Source organism: Balaenoptera borealis, assembly GCF_965194805.1.
Source record: "Balaenoptera borealis genome assembly, chromosome: 15".
NCBI classification, from domain to species: domain Eukaryota; kingdom Metazoa; phylum Chordata; class Mammalia; order Artiodactyla; family Balaenopteridae; genus Balaenoptera; species Balaenoptera borealis.
The window spans coordinates 9382316-9406279 of record NC_138871.1 but is presented as its reverse complement, the minus strand read 5'-3'; the positions used below and the strand labels follow the sequence as shown (position 1 = coordinate 9406279).

The 23964-nt window shown below is 54.6% G+C and overlaps 2 protein-coding genes across 5 annotated transcripts in view; one reads left to right on the top strand and one right to left on the bottom strand.

Annotated features, from left to right (window-relative positions):
* The window catches only part of FER1L5 (fer-1 like family member 5), a 341943-nt gene that overhangs the window by 164259 nt on the left and 153720 nt on the right, over positions 1 to 23964 (top strand). The gene's annotated exons all lie outside the window — the stretch shown is intronic.
* Positions 1 to 23964, bottom strand: part of NEURL3 (neuralized E3 ubiquitin protein ligase 3) — a 42937-nt gene that overhangs the window by 4832 nt on the left and 14141 nt on the right. The window contains exons 1-5 of one of the 4 annotated variants that reach the window (XM_082357129.1): positions 23166 to 23683; positions 21713 to 22339; positions 4562 to 4695; positions 1504 to 1883; positions 347 to 418 (exon numbers count right to left, since the gene is read on the bottom strand). In XM_082357129.1, the coding sequence (XP_082213255.1) occupies positions 347 to 418; positions 1504 to 1883; positions 4562 to 4676 (567 nt within the window). In that variant the 5' untranslated portion in view covers positions 4677 to 4695; positions 21713 to 22339; positions 23166 to 23683. Of the gene's footprint in view, positions 1 to 346; positions 419 to 1397; positions 1884 to 4561; positions 8152 to 21712; positions 22340 to 23165; positions 23684 to 23964 lie in introns of those variants that run through there. The other 3 variants (XM_082357131.1, XM_082357128.1, XM_082357130.1) reach the window with 3 other exon arrangements.

The window sequence follows — 23964 nt, the reverse complement described above, 5'->3', positions numbered from 1 at the left end:
TGTTTTTGTTTTACTTCCTTTTTTATCCTTTAATATGTATTTTATTTCTGTTTGGCAAAGCTTTCACTATGAACGTGGATTGCTTTTTTAAAAGCAGACGGACAAAATAACATCTGTTCATGAATGTGCTCCAGTAACTTGTGAAGTTAGCCAATGTCCCAGAAGGCAGAGCTGTTAAATTGCTTTTAGGTTTCCAGGGGCGGAGCCGAATCTTTTTGGCCTAAAGCCCGTGGGAGACTTGATAGGACTTGGAAAGACTTAACTGAGTTCCCAGGGCTGGGGCCTCCCCCAGCTCCCCTAGTGCTGGAGTCCTGGGGAGTCCCTGGGGCTCGGGGAAGCCACTCACCTTTGGGCTCAGGCAGAGCCTCATCACTGAGGACCCATGGCATGGTTGGGGTGGAGGCGCTGACTGTAGGATCTAAGGCAGAAAGGGAAAGTCAGGGCCTGGGGAAAGCAAAGTCAGGGTGTCCTCGTTCCCTCCCACCTCCCCAGTCCCTGCCCCTAAAGCAAAGTGTCCATCCCCTTTCTTTTCTGGGGTGCAATGCTGGAGCTCCAAGCTGGTCACCCAGCCCTGTCCTGGCCGCCCCTTTCCCAGTTTAACCCAGCAGAGAATCTGTAGAACTGCAGGTTCCTCTTCCTAATCCACCCTTCCTTTAGACAGCTCCCCTTTGCCCTACTTCCGCTGCTTGAGTGGAGACCTTCAGCATTATTCACGGTCCCCAACCCAGATGTGCTTCAAAATCCCCCAGGAGGGAAAACAGGTGCTTGGGGCTTTACTCCAGACCTGCCAATTCAGGTGCTCCAGAGGTGAGGCTCCAGCAGCTGTGACAAGCAGTGTGAAAAACAAACGCGCGGCGGTGTCTGGAATGCTTGTGCAAGCCAATGGAACACCAGCCCAGAATGCCAAAATTTCTTTTTATGAGTGTTCCTGTAACTCCTCCCTCTCCTGAAATCCTCTCTCCTTTCAGGTGGTCCTTGTTTCCCCACCCAGTGCCTGAACATCTCACCTTTGCCCCACAGGCTGCCTTCTTACTCACCTCTAACTCTCACACTTACGTTCCCTTATGTTGCCACCCTTGTCTCAGCAAACTCCTACTTAGACTGCCAAGCCTAGACCCCAAATTTCTTCCTTTGTGAAAGAGATCAGCCCTCTAACAGATGTTTGGGGTGCTGAGCACGTCTTCTCATTCTTCAGAGATAAGGCTGCCCCCCCCCCCATGACTAGGTCTGGTCCCCAGCGCCCATCTTCATACCCTGACATGAGCTGATGGAAAAACTGACCGCATATGAATGAAACAACAGTTCTCCCCGCGGCTCTGGATGCAGGTGAAGTACCGCCCGAGCCTCCACCACCTCCCGCCCAGGGGAGGAGCCTGGGTCCCCACTCGTGGCCTCACCCAGCAGCTCGATGGCCTTGGTGGTCCCGTACACGTCCATCACGGCCCAGAGCGGGGCGCCCATGAGCACGCCCTTGCGCAGCAGGAGCCGGGGGCCCGCGTTTACCTGGGCGAAGAGCCGGCCCAGGCGGTTCACCCAGAAGCACACCACGTCCCCGGTGAGCCCGCAGCCGTCGGGCAGCATGGCCGCCCACGTCGGGCTCTGCTGCTCCAGGTCCGGGCACACGAAGGGCGGTAGGCTGGGCGCGGTCACCCGCTCGGGGTCCAGGCGCGTGAAGCCTACGCGGAGGCCGCCAACCCAGCCGCGCTCGTGAAACAGCACGCGCAGCGCCACGCGCTCTCCGGGCCTCACCGGCCGCTGGCTGAACACGATGCCGTCATGGAACGTGGCGCACCTGCGCGCGGTGCTCCGCTGCGCGTCCAGACGCACCTGCGCGCCCACGGCCTCGGCGTGGAAACGGACCGCCTCTCGGGGCATCGTGGCGTCTGCGGGGGCGGGAGGTGTCAGTGCGGGGCGGGGCGGGCCGGACCCACGGGCTGCAAAGGCCATCACAGCACCCCACCCCCTCCCAGGGGAGAGGGCGTTTCCACCAACCCTCGCTCCCTGGTGCCACTGTCCCCGCTCTTACCCCCCCCACCTCCCCCCAACATTAGAACCAGTGAGGAGCCCGCTTTGCCTGTCAGGGATCTTAGTTCCCTCGTAAATCTCCCCAAGCCTCAGTTCCCCTCCCGTTGGGATGTTGTAAAAATTAAAGGAACCGCAGTTCCTTTAATGGCCTTACCGGCTCTGGATACCTGGTAATGGCTATTATTGCCGTTAACTAGGAAGAGCAGGTTTTAGAACGGTAGACAGAATATGACCCTGGTTTTGACACATACACTTATACGTTTACTATATACATGTATATCTCATCTGTTTCTAGAAACAGCCTGAAAGGAAATGGGCTGACATGCTTTTTGTGGTCGTCTCTGGTGCTGTGTTTTCCTCTCTGCCTGTGTGACTTTCTGATTTTCCCACAGAGAACCCGCGTGACTTGTGAAGCCCATGGCCCCCAAACAGGGTGACTTTCTTGTCCTGGGAAAGAAGGTGCCTGGCAACTCCCAATCCGGTGAGGGGGCAAAGCCTGTTGACGGGGAGTCCCAGGTCAGCCCTTCAGAATCGTGGGCTGGGCCCAGCCAAGGCCTGGGTAGGCTTTGAAATCAGGGGACTTCCTGGCCTGACTCCACTTGGCAGCCAGGAAGGGTAAGTTCCTTGCTGGGCAACCCTTTCTCTCATCCCCAGAGGCCTGGAGGAAGCTGGCGGAGCTTCCTGCCCCCAGAACGGCTCTTAGCTCCATAGGCCTTCTCTCTCTCCCCATACCCTCCTCCTCCCCTCCTGGCCCTGCTCTTTCTGTGTTGGAAGAGGGAAATAAAAAATTAAAAGAGGTGAATTCAGTCAAAACTTGAGCCAGGCAGTGGTTAAGAATCCGCCTGCCAATGCAGGGGACACGGGTTCAAGCCCTGGTCCGGGAACATCCCACATGCCGCGGAGCAACTAAGCCCGTGCGCCACAACTACTGAGCCTGCGCTCTAGAGCCCGCAAGCCACAACTACTGAGGCCACATACCACAATTACTGAAGCCTGCGCGCCTAGAGCTCGTGCTCCGCAACAAGAGAAGCCACCACAACGAGAAGCCCGCGCACCACGACAAAGAGTAGCCCTCGCTCTCAGCAACTAGAGAAAGCCCACGCACAGCAACGAAGACCCGGCGCAGCCAAAAAAAAAAAAAAAAAACTTGAGCCAGACCCCAGCCCCAAGGAGCAAGGCCCCTCCCTCCTGGCCCTTCTCTCTGACACCCACATGCCTGCAAGGTTCCAGCCCAGCACAAGGAGGGGAGGCTCCTTCTGGTCAGGCACAAGGGACACCCTTAAGGTCACAGTGAATCCATCCCTGACCTCCAAAGGCCAAAGACAAGCCTGGCATGGTTCCCTCACCCAAGGTGTGAGGGACAAGCGCTCACCCTGGCTTGGGGGGCCTCTGAACCCACCCTGCTATCCAAGCTCACCCCTACCTCACCCTCACCCACGCCCCTGCCCATGCCACCACCCCTTCCGGGAATGCCCTGGTCTCTCCCTCCCTTCCCAAAGGGTTGGCCCACCAACCCTTGCTCCTCCAGGCTGTGCACCAGCAAGGGAGGCCCAGAGAAGGCACAGATGGTGACCAGGAGCCAGAATTGAGGGTCCTGACATCAGGTGGACCTGTCCTTGCATCCACTCAAGTTGCTGGGGCAGCCAGGAGACCCTGTGGAGGGCAGTGAGGACCAGCACCTGGATTCTAGCCACGGCTCTGCTGCTGACCTAGGCAGGTCACTGCCCCTCTGGGTTTGGTCCCTTATCCACAGTGGGAATGATATGCCTGACAGTCCAGGCCTGGAGTCTCCAGGTACTTGTCTGGGGATCCTGAATGTGAGGACTTCAGTGCCCACCTGGACAGGCATCGGGCTGGGAGTGGGGGGCGGGTAGGGGCTCCTGGAGGGTGGGGGCCACCCCCCTCACTTGGCTGGGTCACCGCCCATCCCTGACCTCTGTTGGTAAAAGACCCGGTTCTCCATCTCCTGCCCCGCACACTAAGGGGACGCTGTGGCCTCAGGTGAGGCTGGCAGAGAACCATGGTGCCTGGTGACCTTGTGGTTTGTGCTTCTGGCAGCTCTGTAACCGGCAAGGTGTGTTGCTTGGCCCCCAGCCTGCGGGTGAGGAAACTGAGGTCCCAGGGAGAAATGGAACTCACCCAAGGTCCCACAGCTCCATGGGGCAGAGCTGGGACCCCTAGTCTTCCACCAGGCCCCCTACACTCTACCCTGTTCCCACCCCAGCCATCCTTCTCTCTGCAAAGCAGGATCCAAAGGCAAATGGGTCATGTGGGTCGTCGCATCACTGCAGGGATTCTGGACCCGAGTCACTCAGCCTCTCTTGGATTCTTGCAAGGAAAGGAAGTTCGCTACCTCACTGCCTCCTAATAGTTCACTACCTAGGTCAGCCCAGCCTGCATCAGAAACTCCTCCTGAGCGATATTTACACTGACTATACCTCTACCTCCCGAGACTTCTTCCCCAGCAATAACACAGAGCACCCCCTCTGCTTCTTGCACTCCTGGTCCAGGGACCAAGCTTGGGGCTCCCACTTACCAGCCTGGGAGCAGATCTGAGCCCCCATCAGCCTGGGGTCCTCGGACACTGGTCCCTGGGTCTGAAGAAGGCCAGTGGACAGGTTTTCAAAGGATTCAGCAGGTCCCCTTGTCATGCGCCAGGATCATATTACACTGTTGATGATTAATTAGAGATTGCAGTCACAGGTTACCATATCCAGGGAATTTCCTGATGACTTCCTCTGGCTTGCAACAGGCCTGCTGCAGCTGGCTGGCCTGGAGGAAGCGGGGACTGAGGAGATGGCCTGGGTAGGATTTGGCATAGATTTCTCTCTTACTTTTGGCCAGTTGCTCTCAACCCGGCTGTGCATTATAATTGCCTGAGTCACGTTAATGAGTACCTGTCCCCAGACCTGCCCCCAGAGACCTCGATCCCAGTGGCCTGGGGTGGGGCCCAGCACTGGCATTTCTAAAAAGCACCCCAGGGACTTCCCTGGCGGTCCAGTGGTTAAGACTCCGTGCTTCCACTGCAGGAGATACGGGTTCGATCCCTGGTCAGGGAACTAAGATTCCAGAAGCCGTGCAGCATGGCCAAAAAGTAAAAAATAAAATAAAATAAACAAAAAACAAACTAATAAAAATAAAAGCACCACGGATGATTCTAATGTACAGCCAGGGTAGCAATGATTCACTGCTACTGACCCCAGCATACAGGAGGCGCTTAATCAGTGTTGGTGAAGTGGACTGAATTGAATTAGCTGCATTCCAGGACCTGTGAAGTTGCCCCAGGCCCGGGTCTCCGGCAGAGAGGAGAGGGCCCAGCAAGACGGAATGGGAGAGATGTCGATTGCTCCTCAGCTTTGCTGGAGCTGGAATTCCACTTCCCAGAATCCCCCACGAAACGCAGAGAGTCCCGCAGGAGGTCACGCCCAAGGCCTTGCTTCCAGGGTGGTAGAGGTGGAAAAGAGGTCAGAGATTTTCTACCCCTTCCGTGAGAGAAACTGAGGCTGGTGGCGGGAAAGTGGCTTTTGCTCTAACAGAGCACTTCTCAGACTGCGATGTGCACATGAACCTAGCGCGGGGATCTTATTCAGATGAAGATTGATTCAGAAGCTCTGGGGCACCTGTGGGATTCTGCTTTTCAAACAAGGTGGTTCTGCAGACCCCACTTTAGGTGACAAGCCCTAGGTTAGTCTGGAGGCAGGCGGGTACCCTGGCCCTTGACCTCCAGGCTAAGGCCCTCCCAAGACCCTGGATCAAGGCCATGATCAGTGACTGCTCTGAACTCGGCTGAAGGGGTGGATATGCCCCATGCATGTCCCAGAAGGACGTGGGGACAGTGGTGCTGTTGACTGGGCCGGGGAGTTTAGGGGGCGTGGGGAAGGGTGGGTGTTTGGAGACCCGGATTCTGTCCCCTGTGTCAGTTTGCCCTCTCTTACCCTCCCTGGGCCCTGGTGTCCCCGTGTGTAAAATGGGAAGCCCAGATGAGCTGGTCTGTGGGTCCCTTCCAGCCCCCATGTGCCGTGACTTCGGTCCTGGTGACCGTTGCTTGGCCCCAGTTGACTTCAGAAGATGTTGCTGTGACCCTGGACCTTCTCTTCCACACCAAGCCCCCTGCCAGGCTCTCTAGAAACTGTCTTGCAAAGGTCAAAGGCAAACTGGTGAGAAGTCAACAGCCATCACAGTGAGTCCACGGCTGATGGTCCTGTTGGCCCAGCCTGAGGGATCCGGGCTCAGGGCATCCCCTTGTCTCTGGGCAGTGCTGGAGCCAGAGAGCCTGCCTCTTCCCCGTCCCCCTCCCTCACCCGGTCTCCGCCTGTAGGGCTGGCGTCAAGAGCAGCTTGTTGATAAACCACATTCCCATCAAAGAGATAGTTATGGAGTCTTATCAGGGAAATCAGGCCTTGAGCTTCAGCCCATCAGGAAAATTACTGGACAAGCTGCAGACATCAGGCTGCCCAGTGCCAGCAGGCTGAGGTGGTCAGGACCTCAGCTGGGCAGGCGTTCTAAGAACTGAAATCCAGGGGATGGGGATGCCCGGGCCGCCCCTCCCATCACACACTCCGCCATTTATTTATTTAACAAACACTACTGTTCTAAGTCCAGTGCTGTATTAACTTGCTAATCCTCATGGCAAGTTCTTGAAAAGGTTCTATTTATTGCAGTCATTCTCATTTTATAAGTGGGGAAACTGAGGCACAAAGAGGTGAAGCAACTTGTTCACAAACACAAGTGACAGACCAGGGCGTGGCCCAGGCTGTTTGGCTGGAGAGTGGGTGTCCTGCCCGCCATGCTGTGCCGCCTGCACCATCCTCTTTCAGGCCACGGCTCCTCTGGGCATTTTAACGTCTTCCCCATTCAACTGACACTAGTAGGGATAGTTGCTGACTGGTTGCCCGAGTGTGAGGCAGAGGCCATCCCACGATGGAGACTGCACCCTACTCTCCCTTCCAGGCCACCCGCCTGGCCGCAAGGCCTCTGCAAACGTTTGTTCCTGGAAGGCAATGACTGGCCCTCCAAGAGAAGGGCAGTCTCTGAGGCGCCCCCTGCTGGCTGTAGCCGGTACGGCAGGAGGCGCGAGCACGTGAGCCCTCAAAAATAGGATGGGCGCCCCCAGGACCAGAGGTCAGAGGGGCTGAGGCTTCTGAGACCTCTGCCCCTCTTCCCCCCACCTTGAAGGTCCCCACAGTCCCTCCCTCCCCACCCAGGGTCTCCTCACTAGCAGTCAACCCTCAGTTTGCCCAGACCCCCATCATTACAAAGGGCTGTCCTACAGGTCATCTCCTAAGATGCCTCAAGTGCTCTGAGAAGCTTCTGGACAGCTGCTTCAGCCTCCACCACACAGCCGAGGAAGCTGAGCTCTTGCCCAGGGTTCACGCCAGCCTTCAGTCAAGCAGAAGTGGGAAGCCAGTGGGAATCCAGACCAACCTGGGACCCCGACAGGCAGCCCAGCCCCTGGTGTCTCCTGCCTTCAGGGCCCTGAGGCCCCTTGCCTGTGCTCAACTGTTCTCCGTCAAGCCGAAATTTCGGACGGCAGGGGGCTGCCAGGCCTGGGGACCAGCCCCTAGAACAATCAGGGCCGTGTGCACAGGAGGCAGTCAGCAAGGATTTGTCAGTGCGAAACAGTGCAGTGTCGCAGTTTCTTTAAAAATTGTCCATCAGCTTACCTAACAACCCAGCGATTCCACTCCTGGGTGAATACCTGACTCTGATTTTGAGTGAGCTGATGAATGGTCGTGCATCCACACTCCCTTGGAAAAACCCCCGCCCTGGAAGCCAGAGGGCTTGGCTAGCACTGCCACCTGGTGGAGAGAAATGGAACTGACCGTGGATCTAATACCCTGGAAGGAAATGGTTGGGACCGCAGTGGCTCCCACCTGTGTCCCTCGGCAGTGGCTCTCTCTGCCCACTCGCTTCCTGCCAGTGAGCCCCCAGCACTTCTGGGGGTCAACCAAATCCTCTTGGTCAATAGCTGGACCCGACCCAGAGGTCCAGAGGTCAGAGAGGGAGGCTAGGGTGTGCCCGCAAAGTAGCCAGCCCCAAGTTAGGTCTGTGCTCTTACGTCCACACACTTCTGTCCCGTGCAGGTCTTCCTGGGCCGTGATTTTGCTACAGCTTCCACTGCCCTGGGCCCCCTGGCTCCTGCCGTGCCAGCACTAGAGCACCCCCCATCCTGTGAGTGTGATGCGTGCCGGAGAGGGGAGCCGGGGTGGGGACGGGGGAGAGGAGGCACCGCTGTGAGGCCAGTGTGGCAGCCCAGAGGTGAGGGAAAGCGGGAAGGGAGAGGCATACCCTCTCCTCTTTTGGTTTCCTGTTTTCCTTCTCCCTGTGCCTACCTTGGGGCTGATAGGAGGACTGAAGGGTGAGTGCTTAGCACAGGCAAAGGAACTGTCAGTAAATATCAGCTCTTACCATTAAAGGGGCAGTAAGGGCCTCCCCTTACTGGAGGGGACATCAGTGCCTTTCCTGGGGCCTTGCGAGTGCCCTACGGTCTTCCTGCTGTGGGGCAGGGTACCCAGAGCCCCATGTGAGCTCTCTGGGGAGTGAGTCACCAGCACTGTGCATCTCCAGGGCCCTGAGGACCTCTGACCCAGCAGGGCCAGGGCAGCCCCTGGCTCGACCAAATCTCCCAGGCAGGAGCACCAGCAGCCCAAGCTGGTGGATTGGGAAGGGAGTTATATACGTGCCAGGACACAGCCGAGCAGGAGGGTGAGGGCCAGCCGTGGGCCCCACAGAGATGATTCTAAGGAGACCCAGCCCCATTCTGGAAAATAAAAAAACATAACAATTGCTGGCGCAGAGGGAGAAAGTCCAGCCAGCCATCGTGAGCAGAGCAGTGGCCCACGTACGTTTGCACGAGCCCAGCGTACAGCATGGGCAATGTCCACCCAGGAGAAAAGGCCCGGCTTGGAGTCTGAGTGGACAGTACCCCACCGCTCAGCCCAGAAATCCCCCCTTCCATTTAGAAGGCCAATCTAGCCCTTATCCCCAAAATGATCTTAGACAGAACTTTGGAGAAACCAACATGTCAGGGACAAGCACAGGAATAAAGGCCCTCAAAGGACACGGAGAGGGACGTCAGAGACATGGGAGGTGCAAGGAGCGTGACATCCAGAAGCTAAGGATGGGCCGAGAGGGAGGAGCAGGAGGCTGCCAAGCTCAACCCAGGGGTCCGGCGGGACCACAGCTGGGAAGAGGCCATTGGGTTTGTCGGGAAGGAGGTCAGTGGTTGGAGAGGAGGGGTGCAGGCGGAAGCCAGGGGCAGCTGCTGGAGACATGGATTCGTATGTGTACCTGTATCTGATAGGCTGTGATGGCAGCTGCCCTTGACAGAGGCTCAAAATTGCTCAAGACTGAGGTTCATTTCCTTCCAAGTCCAAGTCTGGAGGTGGGGACTCTGCTCTAGGAAGCCATCATGGGCCAGGCCACTTCCAACTTTTGCTTATCCTCCCTGGGGTCCTGCTCCCTCCACGTGGCCCAGAGTGCTTGCCCCATAGCCATGGGCCAGCAGCAGGAGGAAGGGGCCCAGGCAGGGCACAGCTTGCCCCTTCCCTTTTAGGGCACAGCCAGGAAGGTTCACACAACCCCTTACTTCAGCTCACCTCCCACTGGCCACATCCAGCTACAGGGACTAGGAATATAGCCTTTATCCTGGACAGTTCTGTGCCCATCTAGGAATGGGGGCCAGCCATTATCCTAGGAGAGAAGGAGAGAATGGATATTGGAGGGGGAGGAGCAATCACAGGGTGCAGGGAAAAGGGGGTGGCAGCCAGGGGGAGCGGTGAAGGGAAGAGAGAGCTTTGAGCATGGAACACCTGCGAGCACGGGTGCAGAGATGGGACCCCAGATGTCCAGCACCAGAGTGGTCTCCGGCCTATTCTGTCTCCCTAGGGGCCTCTCCACCCACCCCTTGAGCTTTCAGACGCAGGATAAGAACTGACCCATCCCCCAGGGATGAAGGGGTTAACAGCAGGGTGTCTCTGCCCTCGCTGGGCTGTGCACCCATTGACTTCTGCTGCCTCTCTCAGCTTCCGATTATGTGTGAAAGCGTGATCGAGGGAAGGAAGACAGGTCCTCGAATTCTGTCTTGTGGGTCTAGCTCGTCCTGAGGGTTGATTTTGAGGGCGGGGTGGGGGGCTTTTTGGTAACGACTGCAGACAAGTGCTCCGGGCATCACCCTGCACTTCATTCTCTCCATCTGTGAGAGGACATGCGTCCCTCGTGTGTGGCCTTACCAGGAACTTCGTTAACTCATTGAGTCCTTCAGTGGGACAGTCAGCAGACCTTCCCAGGGTCCTGTGCTAAGTACACAGGATAGCTTAGTGCCATCACAGGGTTGGGTCTCTGCCACCACTGGCCGTGTGACCTGGGTGCGTTTCAGACGGGGAAACTGAGGCTCAAGCTTGAGTAGCTAGTAGAGGTTACACCGGAACTGATACCAAAGTTCTCCACCCTTTTAATAATTCTAAAATAAAGATAACTAGTCACCTGAGTAAATGTCCCACAGGCATTTGAAAAATGTGCAAAAGTTCAGTACATGGAGGGACTTCCCTGGTGGTCCAGTGGTTAGGACTCCACACTTCCACTGCAGGGGGCCCGGGTTCCATCCCTGGTCAGGGAACTAAGATCCTGCATGCTGCATGGCACGGCCAAAAAATAAAAAAATAAAAACCAAAAGAATGACGCTTTCAAAAGTAGAAATGTGTACAATAAATTCTACTATCAAGTGAAATTTAAAAAAAAAAAAAAAAAAAAAAGCTCAGTACATGTTCTTGGCACCAGGTATTTTTGTAACCACATTTCCTTGTTCTCAGGTCTGTTCCGGATAGATGAGATGGCTAAACCTTAGGCTTCTGGATAAGCAAGGTGTTGCCTCTTCGGATGGAGCCTGTGTTTGTGGGGCCCATCTGTGAGCTCCCCCAGGCCTCACCCAGTGCGCTGTGCTACTCAGAGCTGAGGTAAAACTCCTGAGCCCTCTCTTTAGGTCCAGAGAGGAACCCAGTGCCTCCCCTCAAAGGCTCCAGGGACCCCAGGGAGAGGTTAACAAAGCACCCTCCCCCTCCCCCCAGTTCTTGCCCATTGCCTCCTTCTGCCGAATCCTCCTCCCCTGTCTCCTTTCCTGTGGAGGTTTTCTTCCCTGTAGCCCAGCACACCCCAGATAGGCTCTTTTTCTTTGATTTTACTCGGGTACCACTGACCCAGGCATTTGTGAGCGACTTGAAGGTGGCGGTCACCGGGTGCGTGATGGGAGAGCAGGGATTTACAGCGCTGCTCGGCACAAAGAACAAAGTTAAATCAAAGCCCAATCAAACAGTATTTTCACGGTCCTGTTTCTGCCCCTGGGGTGTCTCACCGTTCTTACTTTACAAGCCGCGACCTCCCTTCATACACCAGGCCTTTCCGCCCACTCCCACACCTGGCGGCCTGCAGGATCTTAGCTCCCCAACTAGGGATCGAACCCATGCCCCCTGCAGTGGAAGTGCGGAGCCCTAACCACTGGACCTCCAGGGACGTCCCTACCCCCAGGCCCTTTATTCTTCCCCTCTCCTCACCCTGCCGTCTCTGTTTATTTCTCACGCAGAGATGTTCAGCTCTCCCTCTGAACCGATACTCTCCCCAGGACCAGTTTTTCAGGCCCCCAAACCCCCCCACCAGGTACTCCGCCAAACACCAAGACCACTGCTTTCAGGTTTTGGCAACACCATGGACGGAAATAACACTGAGAAAACACTGAGAAATTCAGAATAGACGTTCGAACCACAGGAGAATTTGAAAAAAGTGTGGGGAGACACCCCGGTATTGAGTGTACAGAGAGGACTGGGTGTCAGAATTGAGCTTTGACCCTAGCCACACAGGGTCAAGAGGTATGGCCTTAAGAAGAAAAGGAACTGTGGGACTTCCCTGGTGGCTCAGTGGTTAAGAATCTGCCTGCCAATGCAGGGGACACGGGTTCGAGCCCTGGTCTGGGAAGATCCCACATGCCGTGGAGCAACAAAGCCTGTGCACCACAACTACGGAGCCTGCATGCCACAACTACTGAAGCCCGTGTGCCTAGAGCCCATGCTCTGCAACAAAAGAGGCCACCGCAATGAGAAGCCTGCGCATGGCAATGAAGAGTAGCCCCCGCTCGCCGCAACTAGAGAAAGCCCGTGCCCAGCAACATAGACCCAACGCAGCCAAAAATAAATAAATAAATTTTTAAAAGAAAAAGAAGAAGAAAAGGAACTGAGACCGCTATATAAGCTAGAACCCTGGAAAGGCTGCCTATCAGGAAAGAATCTACTCAACAACCTAGGCAATGGACAGTGAATCTGGTTTTACCTTATGGCTCTGGGTGGGAGAAAAGATTCCTGGGAAAGATCAGAGCTGAAAACCCAAACTGTCCATGGAGGTGGCATCCAAACTTACACTCTCCATGGGGCGAAGAATTCCCAAGCTGAAAAATTTACACAAAAATGCTCCCCTGATGAGCCCTTGGAGCAGTTGGCATGAAAAAATACAAAACAGACCTCTGAGGCCATTGTCACAGCCCAGGACACATAGGACTCCCACAGAGCAAAACAATCTCACTGAAGACGAGCTCACAAACACCAATTAAATTACACAAAGAAACTATCTACCATGAAAGAGAGTCAGCAGTACAGCAAATAGGAAAATCATCTCTGAGAACTTGTGGTAACAGGACAAGCTGAAAGAGATCAAATCGGTATGTTAAAAATTAAAAATGTAAAGGGAGGAATAAAAATGACAGTGAAAGAGCAGGATACTATGAAAAAGATTTGAAAAGGATGAAACAGATTTGAAAAGGAAGCAAGGAAATGAAAGACATAGACGTTGAATTTGTAAACAGATTGGACAGGCAAGCCAGCAGATTAGACATAGTCGAATTGACTGGAAGGCAAATCTGAGAAAATTAATCAGAATGCAACACTCTGGCAAAGGACTAGAACATTTGAAAGAAAGGTTGAGACACAGATGATAAAATGATATGGTTCAATATACAACAAATAGAAGTTGCAGAAGAAAAAATCAGAATGAATGGGTCAGGAATAATATTTGCAATATTCAAAGCAAAAATGGATGAAAAATTTCTAGAATGGAAAAAAAGGCATGAATCTTCAGATTGAAGAGGCACACTGAGTCCTAGGCAGGAAAAATAAAAGTCAATCCACATAGGAGAAAAGGGAACCCTCTTGCACTGTTGGTGGGAATGTAAATTGGTGCAGCCACTCTAGAAAACAATATGGAGGTTCCTCAAAAAATTAAGAATAGGGCTACCATACGATCCAGCTATTCCTCTTCTGGGTTTTTATCCAGAGAAAACGAAAACACTAATTCCAAAAGACATATGACCCCCATGCTCACTGCAGCATTAATTACAATAGCCAAGATTTGGAAACAACCCAAGTGCCCATCAATGGATGAATAAAGATGTGGTTTATGTGTACAATGGAATAGTACTCAGCCATAAAAAACATGAAATCTTGCCATTTGCGACACACGGATGACCTTGAGGATCTTATGCTAAGTGAAATAAGTCAGATAGAGAAAGACAAATACTGTATGATTTCAATCCTATGTGGAATCTAAAAACAAACAAACAAAAACAAATTAAATGAATAAACCAAACCAAACAAAAACAAACATGTAGATACATAGAACAGAGTAGTGTTTACCAGAGGGGAAGTGGAGCGGGGGAAGCCAGGGGCAGGTGAAGTGAGTAAAGGCGTCAACTGTATGGTGACAGGTGGAAACTAAACTTTTGCTGGTGAGCACGCTGTAGGGTAAACAGAAGCTGAAATCTACATTGCCATCGGGTGGGCTGTGTGGAGCGAGAAGTGGAGAGACCGGGACAGACTGAGCTGGAGGGGGACCCTGGAGGGACTGAACACAGATGAGGATTAGAGAAAGCCTTTGTCCCCAGCCCAGAAACCAAAGCCTACGGTGTTCCGCCCTGGGTCTGGAAGACCCTGCCCGCCCCAGGGCCGGATGCAGCTCTGCCCGGCCCTGAGAAGAGGGCAGGCTGTCAGCCTAGAGACCCCATGGGGCTGACTTCTCACACATGAATCTCACTGTCTTCACATCAACACCAAGAAGTAAGTGCTCCTATTTTACAGGTGAGGAGAGTGAGTCCCAGAGGCAGAGTGGCACGCCCAAGGCCACACGGTAAGGGGCGGGGCTGGCAGCTGATCTGACTCTGAGCTCATTCTTTTCATCAAAGGTGGGCGCTGTGCCTCCTACTCATGGCACCAGCAGCCTCCTCGGCCTCATCCCGAGGGGGGCAAGTGGCTGGAGCAGCAGGGGTCAGACCGGAGAGCAGAGGGCCCGGCAGGGTGGGGTGCCTGGTGGCCACCCTCCCTGTCTATGGCTGCCTCCTTCCCCTCCACAGATGGCAAGAGCTCGGGCTCCTGTAGGCTCCCCACTTCAGGGAAGCCCCCTCAACTTCTCAATCTGACGGCCAGTCGCAAAAAGCTTCCCAGAAGGCACCCGGCCAAGACGGAGACCTGGACCTCCCCAAACACCCCCAGCACCCCCTAAACTTGCTGGGAACCCACAGCCCTCCCGGGGCCTTCACCCCAGAGCTTCTTTCCTTCTCAGTGGTCAGCCAAGGCCCCCCATTCCCTGTCTCTTTCCCAGCTGGCCCTCAGCAAGGGGGTGGGTCCTGGGTCGTGTGCAGGGAGGATGGGAAAGGATGGGGGTGCGATGGCATGATGGGAACGCTGAGCCCCAGCCCTGCACTCTATCTGTGGACCCTTTTTCAGATAAAGACAGCATTCAGGCTCCCAACAGACTGAGAGTCCTTGGTTCGTTGCAGGCAGCCCTGACTGCACTGGCTTTTATGAGAAAGCGGCAAATCATAAGAAAACCATCTCCTTGGGAGGACTTAGTTGGGACAGAAATGGCAGATTGATGCCAGTTCTGGCCAATCGCCACATCAACGTGTACAGAATGCACAATGGATTCCAAACCATAATCCTAAATACCTGCAAAGAGCCTCAGCCGACCAGCCGCTCCTTTGACTCACTAAGAACAATAACAACAGTGAGGGCGGCTCCATCGCTCGAGCACGTACTTGTCTTTCTAGTGCCTTTCACAGCCTAGAGAGGCAGCACTGGGTGCATTTTACAGATAAGGAAACTGAGGTTACTGAGGTTAGGTAACTTGACCAAGGTCACATATTTAGAAAGTGGTGGAACTTTTCAAAATACTCAGTTGGGGAAATGCTCATCATTTGTAGAAAAAATTTCAACAAGGCCTAAGAACACAGGTTTCCAGTTAACCCTCAGTTACCCAGAAAAGTCATTTCCCCTACACACACACGCCTGTGTGTGTCTGCACGCACTTGAATTGTCTGATTCATAGAGTTCTTGATGAACAGGCCAGACCGCAGTGGGGAAAATGTACAGAAACCAGCAACTATATTCTCTGAATTCAGTCGTGTGCTTGGAGATCCCCAGGTAAAAGGTAACAAAACATACCTCATTCAAAGCAACTGTCAGGGAAAGGATAGGAAGCATGGGCCACCATCAGGGGCACAAGCATTCATTTGGGTCCCCCCTCCAACCCCTTGCTCTCACAGGTGGCTGACCCGGGGGCGATGGGCCACCTACCTGTGCTCACTGTAAGGCTGAAGGAAAAGCAGGAGACTGGTGGATACAGGCAGAGCTCAGCCGTCAATCTGCTGTGTGGCTTTTCTGGAGCTTAGTTTTCCCATGTGTAAAATCATCAGTCAGCAAACTTTTTATGAAAAGGGCCAGATAGTGAATATTCGGGGCTTTAGATCTCAGTCACATATTCTTCATTTTTGTTTGTTTTTTGTTTTTGTACAACCCCTTAAAAATATAAAACCCTATAAAAATGGAACCAGGCCAGAGAGGCTTCCCAGAATGTACCAGAAGAAGGCAGAACCACCTCTGCTCCCCGCCATCGTAACTCCAAGTTCTCACTCGGCCCCTTAAAATGGAGATGCTCCCAGCTTTTTCTTGGCAGCCAGGTCTCTCTTCGCCCCTCTGGATTAACAGTTATTCCCCTGCTCTAAAGCACTGATTAAAAACAAAAACCAGCCAAGTCTTCTGTAAAACGGAGGCTTCGTCCAGGGGTTGGCCACACTCAAATCCCTCTGGGGGATAACAAAACTGACAAAGCCCAGTGACAAATGGCCTCAGAGTGGGGAGGCCATCCAGGGGCTGAGGGAACCACAGACCGTCCACCCGACGGTGGAGGGGCAGCTGCTACTCAGGCCCCATCAGGGCACTGTGGCTGGTGAAGCAGATCTGATTTTAAGAGAAGTCCAAGATCTAGAATTTTATACGGTACTTCCCCCCTGCGCCCCCGTTTTGTTTTTGTTTTTTTATGTTGACAATTAGATCAAAAACAAAACAAAAAAACTGTTGGGAGTCTTGAGATAAAACTTCTCTGGGCCTTATTTGCCTGAGTCTTCCATGTGCACCTAATCAGCCAGCCCCTCCCCAAACAAAAGAGAAACCTCAGGGAGTTATATGATGACCCCAGAACCCTGTCCTTTGGGAGACTCCCCTGTCCAGAGGGCTCTTGGAAGTGGGAGCATTCACAGGAAGTGATCCCTGAGGTCTCTTCTCTCCTCCCTCCACAAGGCTTCCTGGACTGGGGGCAGCCCCGGCCCTGCAGCTGGCAGACAGCCTGGTATTCTCGGTCACCCCTGATCTCCACTTCCCTTTCACGGGGTTAGAGTTAATCTGAAACAGTGACCGCTAAACACAGAGGAAAGATGCTCCCGGTCATGGAGGTGGGCCCGACAGTTGATGTGGGAGCATGTTGGACGTGCAGATGTGTGCATGTGTATGTCTCCACCGCTGGCCAGAGCACGATGTTCTAAAGGGGAGCTGCAGGAACCCCAGACTTTCCCACAACACAGCAACCACAGGGAGGTAATGCCAGGTTAATGCCAGGTGTTCTGATGGGTCAGTGGCCATGCTGACCCCACCCTGCCAGCCCTGCCCATGAGCCTGTGTGTGTTGGGCGGGGGCGGGGGGGGGGCGGGAATCTGTGTCCTCCTCACACGCTCAGCTGACCCTGCATGACCCTGACCTTGGACATGTTCTGTGCTTGTCCTTGTGTGCTGTGTGCACCAGCCAGGCCCTCTATGCCACAGTCATCTTGCTGTCTACAGGGCTCTTCCTCAGAAGGCCAGCTGGCCCTGCCTGGGAGCTCACGGCGGTCCTGCTTACAGGGCGAATTTTGTGCTGAGTCGGCGAGCTGGGCTGCGGCAGCAGTGCAGCAGAGGCCAGGCCAGGTGTTCTGGGTGGCCCAGGAAGATGAACGATCAGCATCTCCTTGCCACACCTGTCCTGAGGTCAGAACGAACTTGGGTCCAACAGGATCCCTGAGCCAGAGAGTTTCTGTGACTGCAAAGGCTGAGGAAGCTGAGTTGGAAGGGTCAGAATCCAGTGGGCCCCCCAACCCACTCCCTGCTGGGAGTCCAGCCTGAAAAAACAATGATTAGCTACTACTATAGAGCAACGTTTCTCTCCCTGTTAATGTCAGTTCAAAAAACCTTGTTAATTTGGGCCTCACTGTGTCCACTAGGATGCTGGTCAGAGGGCAAGCCCTGCTGAGCCAAGGGGCCTGGCAGTGAAATCGAGGGGAGGGGGCCAGTGTCGGGGATTTTGAACCTACTTGAGGGGTTCTATTCAAGTTGGTTTCAAGCAGGTCTCTAGAATAGGAAGCCAGGCGTGTTCTAAGAGGAGATAGAGGTCCCAGAGAGTCAATATGAGACTCCCAGAATTTTTTCTGAAAAGCTTCACATCTCTACCCCCAGGAGGGTGTGCAAGGATTTGCAAGCTGGTGGAGAAGGAAAAGTAGAAGGAACAGAGGGTGGAAATGCACAGAGGCATGAGGGACTTCTTGAACGACCTGAGAAGGGCCTACTGGGGCAGGAGAGGGAGGCCTCACTCACCTCTGACAGAGAGCCCCAATCATCTGGGCCTCAAGGAGGGTCGGGGAGGGTCCTGGGGACCCGGCAGAGCCTGTGGGGCTGGAGGAAGCACCCTCCCCTCAGTCCGCCCTTTCTGCCTTTAGCCCCCCTGGTCCCTTTTCTGGGGAAAAGAGGAACTACTTGGGGGCCCGGGGCTTTCAGCGAAGCCCGAGGGGCCAGCGATGCTCCGGCTCTGCAGCTCCCTGTCTGGCAAAAATTTTGGACCCCAGAGAAATATTGGCGGCCTTGGCTAGCCGAATTATTCTTTCGGTTTGAACCAGCTCCCCCTTTTGACTCAGATCCGCTGAGCAAGGAAAGCGCTTTCCGAAACCCCCGCCGGTCTCCCCTGGCTCAATGCGCCCGGGGGGAGGGTGGCCGGGCCGCGCCGCGCCGCGGGTCCGCTCGGGCAGCGCTCCCCGCCCCGGAACCCCGACTCGGCTCCCCGGGGCGGCGCCCCCCGCGGACCCCGCAGTCCCCGCGCCCGGGTGGAGCGGCGCCGAGGGCGGGCGCGGCGGGGGCGCTCGCTTCCCGGAGCAGACGAGGCAGCTGTCCCGCGTCGGTGAGGACCCGCGCGCGGGCCTGGTTGGAAAGAGAAAGCTGCCCATCACTTCCCCAAAGCACGTGCTTACGGCACCAAAATAGAAAAAGAAAAATGCTTGGAAAGAATTCGTTATTTCCAAGCAAGCATCGAAATCACCGTTCCGGGAAAAGCCAGTCTTGTGGGACTTCCTTACACTAACCGAACCGTTCAGAGTTGTTTTTATTTCAAATTCCGCGAGCGGGTGGGCATCGTGATCCTTTTAGGGTTTAGCCCTCAGGCCTCCGTGCCTCACCAGCGTACCCTAATATTTTCGAGCCCCCATTTCAGATGCTGGGGTCACAGGGCTGCCCAGCTGTTATTTTGCAGTTTCTAGCACAGCAGGCCACTAGGAGTTCTGCTTAATGCTCCTGCCTCTGACTCACAAGGGGAGGAGGGGATTTCTGAGCTGTTTCAAAACTTAACCAGAATATTAGGGGTTTCAGGCAGCCCTTGTTTATTTAAAAACAAAAAAAAAAGCCCCAAAGCCAACAAAATATGACACATTGACACATAGAAACATAAGGAGGGAAGCTGGGGTAGGTAGAGAAGGAACACCCTGTCTGCTACCTTGGAGCAGGACCTGAATCCCAGGTTTCCTGTGCCCCTCCCCCAGCCCTGGCTCCCCCCATGCCTTCTGCTTTGTCCCAGGCTGTGGATAAGAGCTAACATTTATGGAGATCTTCCTCCCACCAGGCACAGTTCTAAGCTCTTTATAAGAAATAACTCATCCAGTGTACATAACTGCACTAGCAGGTGTGCGACTGCACTAGCAGGTGTGCGGGCTTTTATTATGCCATGCCCACTTTATAGATGAGAAAACAGAGCATGAAGAACTTAACTGATTTTGGGCACTCAGTCTTCGTATGGAGAATGCCCATCACTTTCCCCACTCCGCGGAGGAGTCAGATCCCTCTCAGCCACAAGGAGGCCTCACTCACCAGAGTGAGGCTAGGGGGTGTCTGGAAACTCCCTCTTGCAGAGTTCTGTGGGTCAGGGTCTGGGAGACTCTGAGTCCCCTAGAGGATTGAACAGGAGCTGCCCAGAGTGGAGTTCAAGGCCCCAGATCCTACTCGCGGCTCCACTGAGGGTCCAGCAGCAGCAGGGATACCCAGTGTAGGGGCTCTGATCCCAGCTGCCAGCCTGGGGCCAGAGGGATGGCATGACCACCAGACCTGTAGAGCTACCCGGCCCGGGGGCTCCAGAAAGACGGGAACATGTGTTACCTCAAGGCCAAAATATCACAGACTATCCTGCCCTTGAAAATTAGGAAGTGCTGCCCTGGGGAAGGGCTGGATGGGTACATGGTGATGTGAGGAAGGCAGTGCGAGGAGGTGGGAATAGATATCCTGCCCCTTCCTCTTCCCTTCTTCTCCTGCGTGTCCTTCATCCCCCTTCTGTGGACCTCCACTGAGCACCTACTTTGTGCCTGCCCTCTGTGGCCTCTCACTTCCTCCTCTTCCTTCCCAATTCCTTTATTCACCGGCTTTAGGATCTCCTGAACCTACTGCGGGAGCTCAGACAAGTCCCTTCCATCTCCGAACATGGGTCTCCTCTCTGGAAGAGCAGAGGCCTGGGGCTGTGGCCTGCCAACAGCATGGTGCTGGCTGATAGGAAGGACCAATCCTCACTGGGGATAGGCGCTCACTAGATGCTGGCCAGTCACATAATGGCATGGGACTGACCACAGGAGCCTCACTGTGGCAAATGTCAAGCAGAGGTGTATGCTGGGAGCGCTGGGACACAGAGCTGGTGTGGATGCGTGCTTTGGAGGGAGCCTTGAAGGATGAGCAGAGGTTCGTTCTCTAGGTGGATAAGGTGGGAACTCCCAAGCCAGCGAAGGGCACTTGGGCAGAGGGAACAGCGCGTGCAAACACTTGGTGTCGGGAACAGAGCTTGGGACACGGGGAGGACAGTCCTCCCAGTGTGACCGTATTGTCAGATTTGGCAGGGAGGGGTGGACGCCAAGCTACCACCATGCCCAGGAGCTGTCCTTACCCCAGGTCGACGCCCAGGGAAACCACCTACATGCAGCCCTCTCCCTTCAAATGTGTCTTGGTAGAGCCTGCTGAGGCCAAGGCAGGGAGAGAAGGCAGTTGCAACAGAGCAAAATCTCACAGGCCAGCCCCATGCTGGAGACACCGAGGCACAGGTGGGCAGCTGAGGAGAGGCGGGGGGGCTGGACAACCATCTGTCTCCTTTCAGCGTTCCCAAGGTAGGCCTAGGTTGTGCCCCAGATGTGGAAAAGGAAGCCTCAGGGGCTGTGGGCTCTCAGGTGAGTTACAGTTGAGTGTGTATATGTGTATGTGTGCTTCTATGTGTGAGCGACAGGTTCCTCGATATGCAGGATGCATGTCAGATACACAGATGTACACGGGTTTGAACACATGCTCCTGGGTATGCAAGAGCAGAAAGGATGTACACTGGGTGTGGGGAGAATTTGAGCTCTTAGTTGGCAGAGTGGGAAGGAAGGAGGGCCTGGGGTATAGACAGGACCATTTAGACCTGAGTTCCCCTTGGGTTCTCCCTGCCAACAAACATTGTGGGATGTCGGGAAGGGACGGCAGCACCCCACGCTCCCCACCCCGTGGCAGTTTCATCACCAAGAAGATGAAAGCAGAGGCCTGACCTTCAGGTATGGTGTGGGGAGAGGTGCAGGGAGAGCATGAAATTTCTAAGTGATCTTGAATTCTTAGAGCCAATGTTCTCCAGACAACCCCAAGCCTAGAAGCTTTTTTTTGGCTATGTTGGGACTTCGTTGCAGTGTGCGGGCTTCTCATTGCGGTGGTTTGTCTTGTTGCAGAGCATGGGCTCTAGGCGCACGGGCTTCAGTAGTTGCAGCATGTGGGCTCAGCAGTTGTGGCACGTGGGCTGTGGAGCACAGGCTCAGTAGTTGTGGCGCACGGGCTTAGTTGCTCCACAGCATGTGGGATCATCCCGGACCAGGGATCGAACCCGTGTCCCCTGCATTGGCAGGCAGATCTTAACCACTGCGCCATCAGGGAAGTCTAGAAGCTTTCACTGTGATATCAGCAAAGTCCCACGAGTTCGTTTGGGGAGCAGGAATTAGAGCAGCAACGCCCCCCACCCCACCCCAAGCCTAGGCTTCCAGCACTGAAGGGGTTAATGGGGCCCACTCAGATTGGAGAGAAATCATTTACCTTGAGCACAATTTCTCCCAGCATTCTGGCATCCTGGCCAAACCCTAAGACCCCAACTGGGGACCTCAGGACCTTGAAGCTGCCACCTGCAAACATAGAAAACCTGATCAGATGGGGAGTCTCAGGGCTCAGCCCAGGTCACTAAGGCCAGGGCTTGGGGTGCACACAGGGCAGCGCTGTGCAGAGGAGCCAGCAGTGTGACCAGGGCTCGGTCCCCTGGTGTAGGGAAGATGCCTGCTGTGCTAAGAGATCGTTGGGTTTGGGGGGGCGGGATTTAAGTATTTACTTCTTTCTTCCACAGGCTCAGAAGTACGTAGAATCTGCTTGGTCGGAGGCTATTTTCACATAACACCACCGACACAACAGAAGGTGTTTGTTGAAGGCCGTTATTTCTAACCCTCACAGTAATCTTGCAACGTAGGTATTGCTAAACCCATCTTACACGTGGGAAAATTGAGGACTAGAGATGGTGAGTCACTCACCCAAGGTCACCTGAAAGTGAGGGCGCCAGGATTGGGGAGCAGTCAGCTTGACCCCAGAGCCTCGGAGGCTCCTGTTCCAGTGGACTGGCTGAGCGGGAGTGCAGCCTCCTGGGAGGTCGTGAACCTCTCCATGCTTCCCTCTGTCCTTCGGTGAAAAGGGAATTTCAAAAGTGCCCAATTCGTTGCAAGAGTGAACGTGTGTAAGGAGCTTAAAGCTGGGTCTGGCCTGCCTCAAGCATTCAGCTGTAAGCTTGAGTTACTCTCTACTGCTTTGGGGACTGGTGTGAGAAGCCAGTGGGAAGACTCTGGGGCCCAGTAGCCTTATCTGCCAAGGGTCCCAGGTTAGGGTCACCGAGGGGGAGATGATACCTGTGTCTAGCTCATGGCCAGGCCCCAGTTCATGTTGTTGGTCCTGGAGCGGGGCTTAGGGGGCAAGCTCTAGAGGCAGCCTTTTTTTTTTTTTTTGGCCACACTGCGCAGCATACTGGATTTTAGTTCCCCGACCAGGGATGGAACTTGTGCCCCCTGCAGTGGAAGAGTGGTGTCTTTTTTTTTTTTTTTTTTTTAATATTTATTTATTTATTTGGCTGCACCGGGTCTTAATTGCGGCATGCGGGATCTTTAGCTGTAGCATGCAGCATCTTAGTTCCCTGACCAGGGATGGAACCCATGCCCCCTGCAGTGGAAGCACAGAGTCTTAAACGCTGGACTGTAGAGGCAGCTTCTTGATCAGCTCGCCCTACCCAAATTCATCACAATCCTGACCTCGGGATGCCAAAATCCTTGATGACTCCTGCAGTCTAGGGCAAAATTGGCACCTCCGTGAGGTTCGTTTCACACCCTCCAAGTGTCCCCAGACCTTTGCTCCTGCAGCTATCGAGATATGAACTCTGGAATCCGGGAGAAAGGGGGGACACTGAAGACAAGGGAACCCCAGTCCCGTCTGGCCTAGGCCCCTGGCCCTCATTCACCTTGCAGGACCGCCCCCACAAGGGCACCGATTCTCCTGAGAGGAGGCAGCCCCAAACCTTCCTCGAAGCCCTTAACAATGAGGTAAACTGAGGCCTGGCGGGCCGCTCCCCCCCCATCCTCTAGCTGGCTGCCAGGCCGAGCCCAGGGCCCAGCTGTCAGGGCGCTGGCGTCCAGCCTCCGCCCCGGGCAGGGCCGAGCGGCGGAGGCGCGCCAGCCGCGCCCCCTCCTGGCTGCGCTCCCGCCCCGGGCCCCTGGAGCCTGCCTCTCCCCCTCTGATGTAAGCTGATATTTTAATTCTCTTACAAGCAATGGTGTTTAGAGAAATGACTTAACCGGATTACTCATCGTCTATAATGACTTGGCCTGGCTTCGAGGCTATTCCTAGACGTGACGCTTGAGGCTTTGATTCTTTCTTTTCTTTTGCTACTTTTTTTTTTTTAATACCAAGAAATGACAGCCTTGTGCTCGCACGGCCCCGCCCCTACACTCCCATCGCACGGCATCCTGGGAGACGTAGTTCTCTCCGGCCCGGGCGCGGGCCCCTCCCACCGCCACCGCCCCCGCCCCCGCCCCCGCCTCGGAGTCCTGGGAACCTGCGGGTGGTAAGAAACCCTGCGGTAGGAGCCCCGGTTGTGCCGTCTTTGGACAAGTTACTTAAGCGCTGCATGCCTCGGTTTACTCATCTGTCAAATGGGAGACAGTCATACGACAGGGATGAAAGGTTAGCGGAGATCTTATTTTAAGTAAAAGCTCTATACAGACCCCACGTTTTTTTTAAAAAACAAAAAAACAACCTTA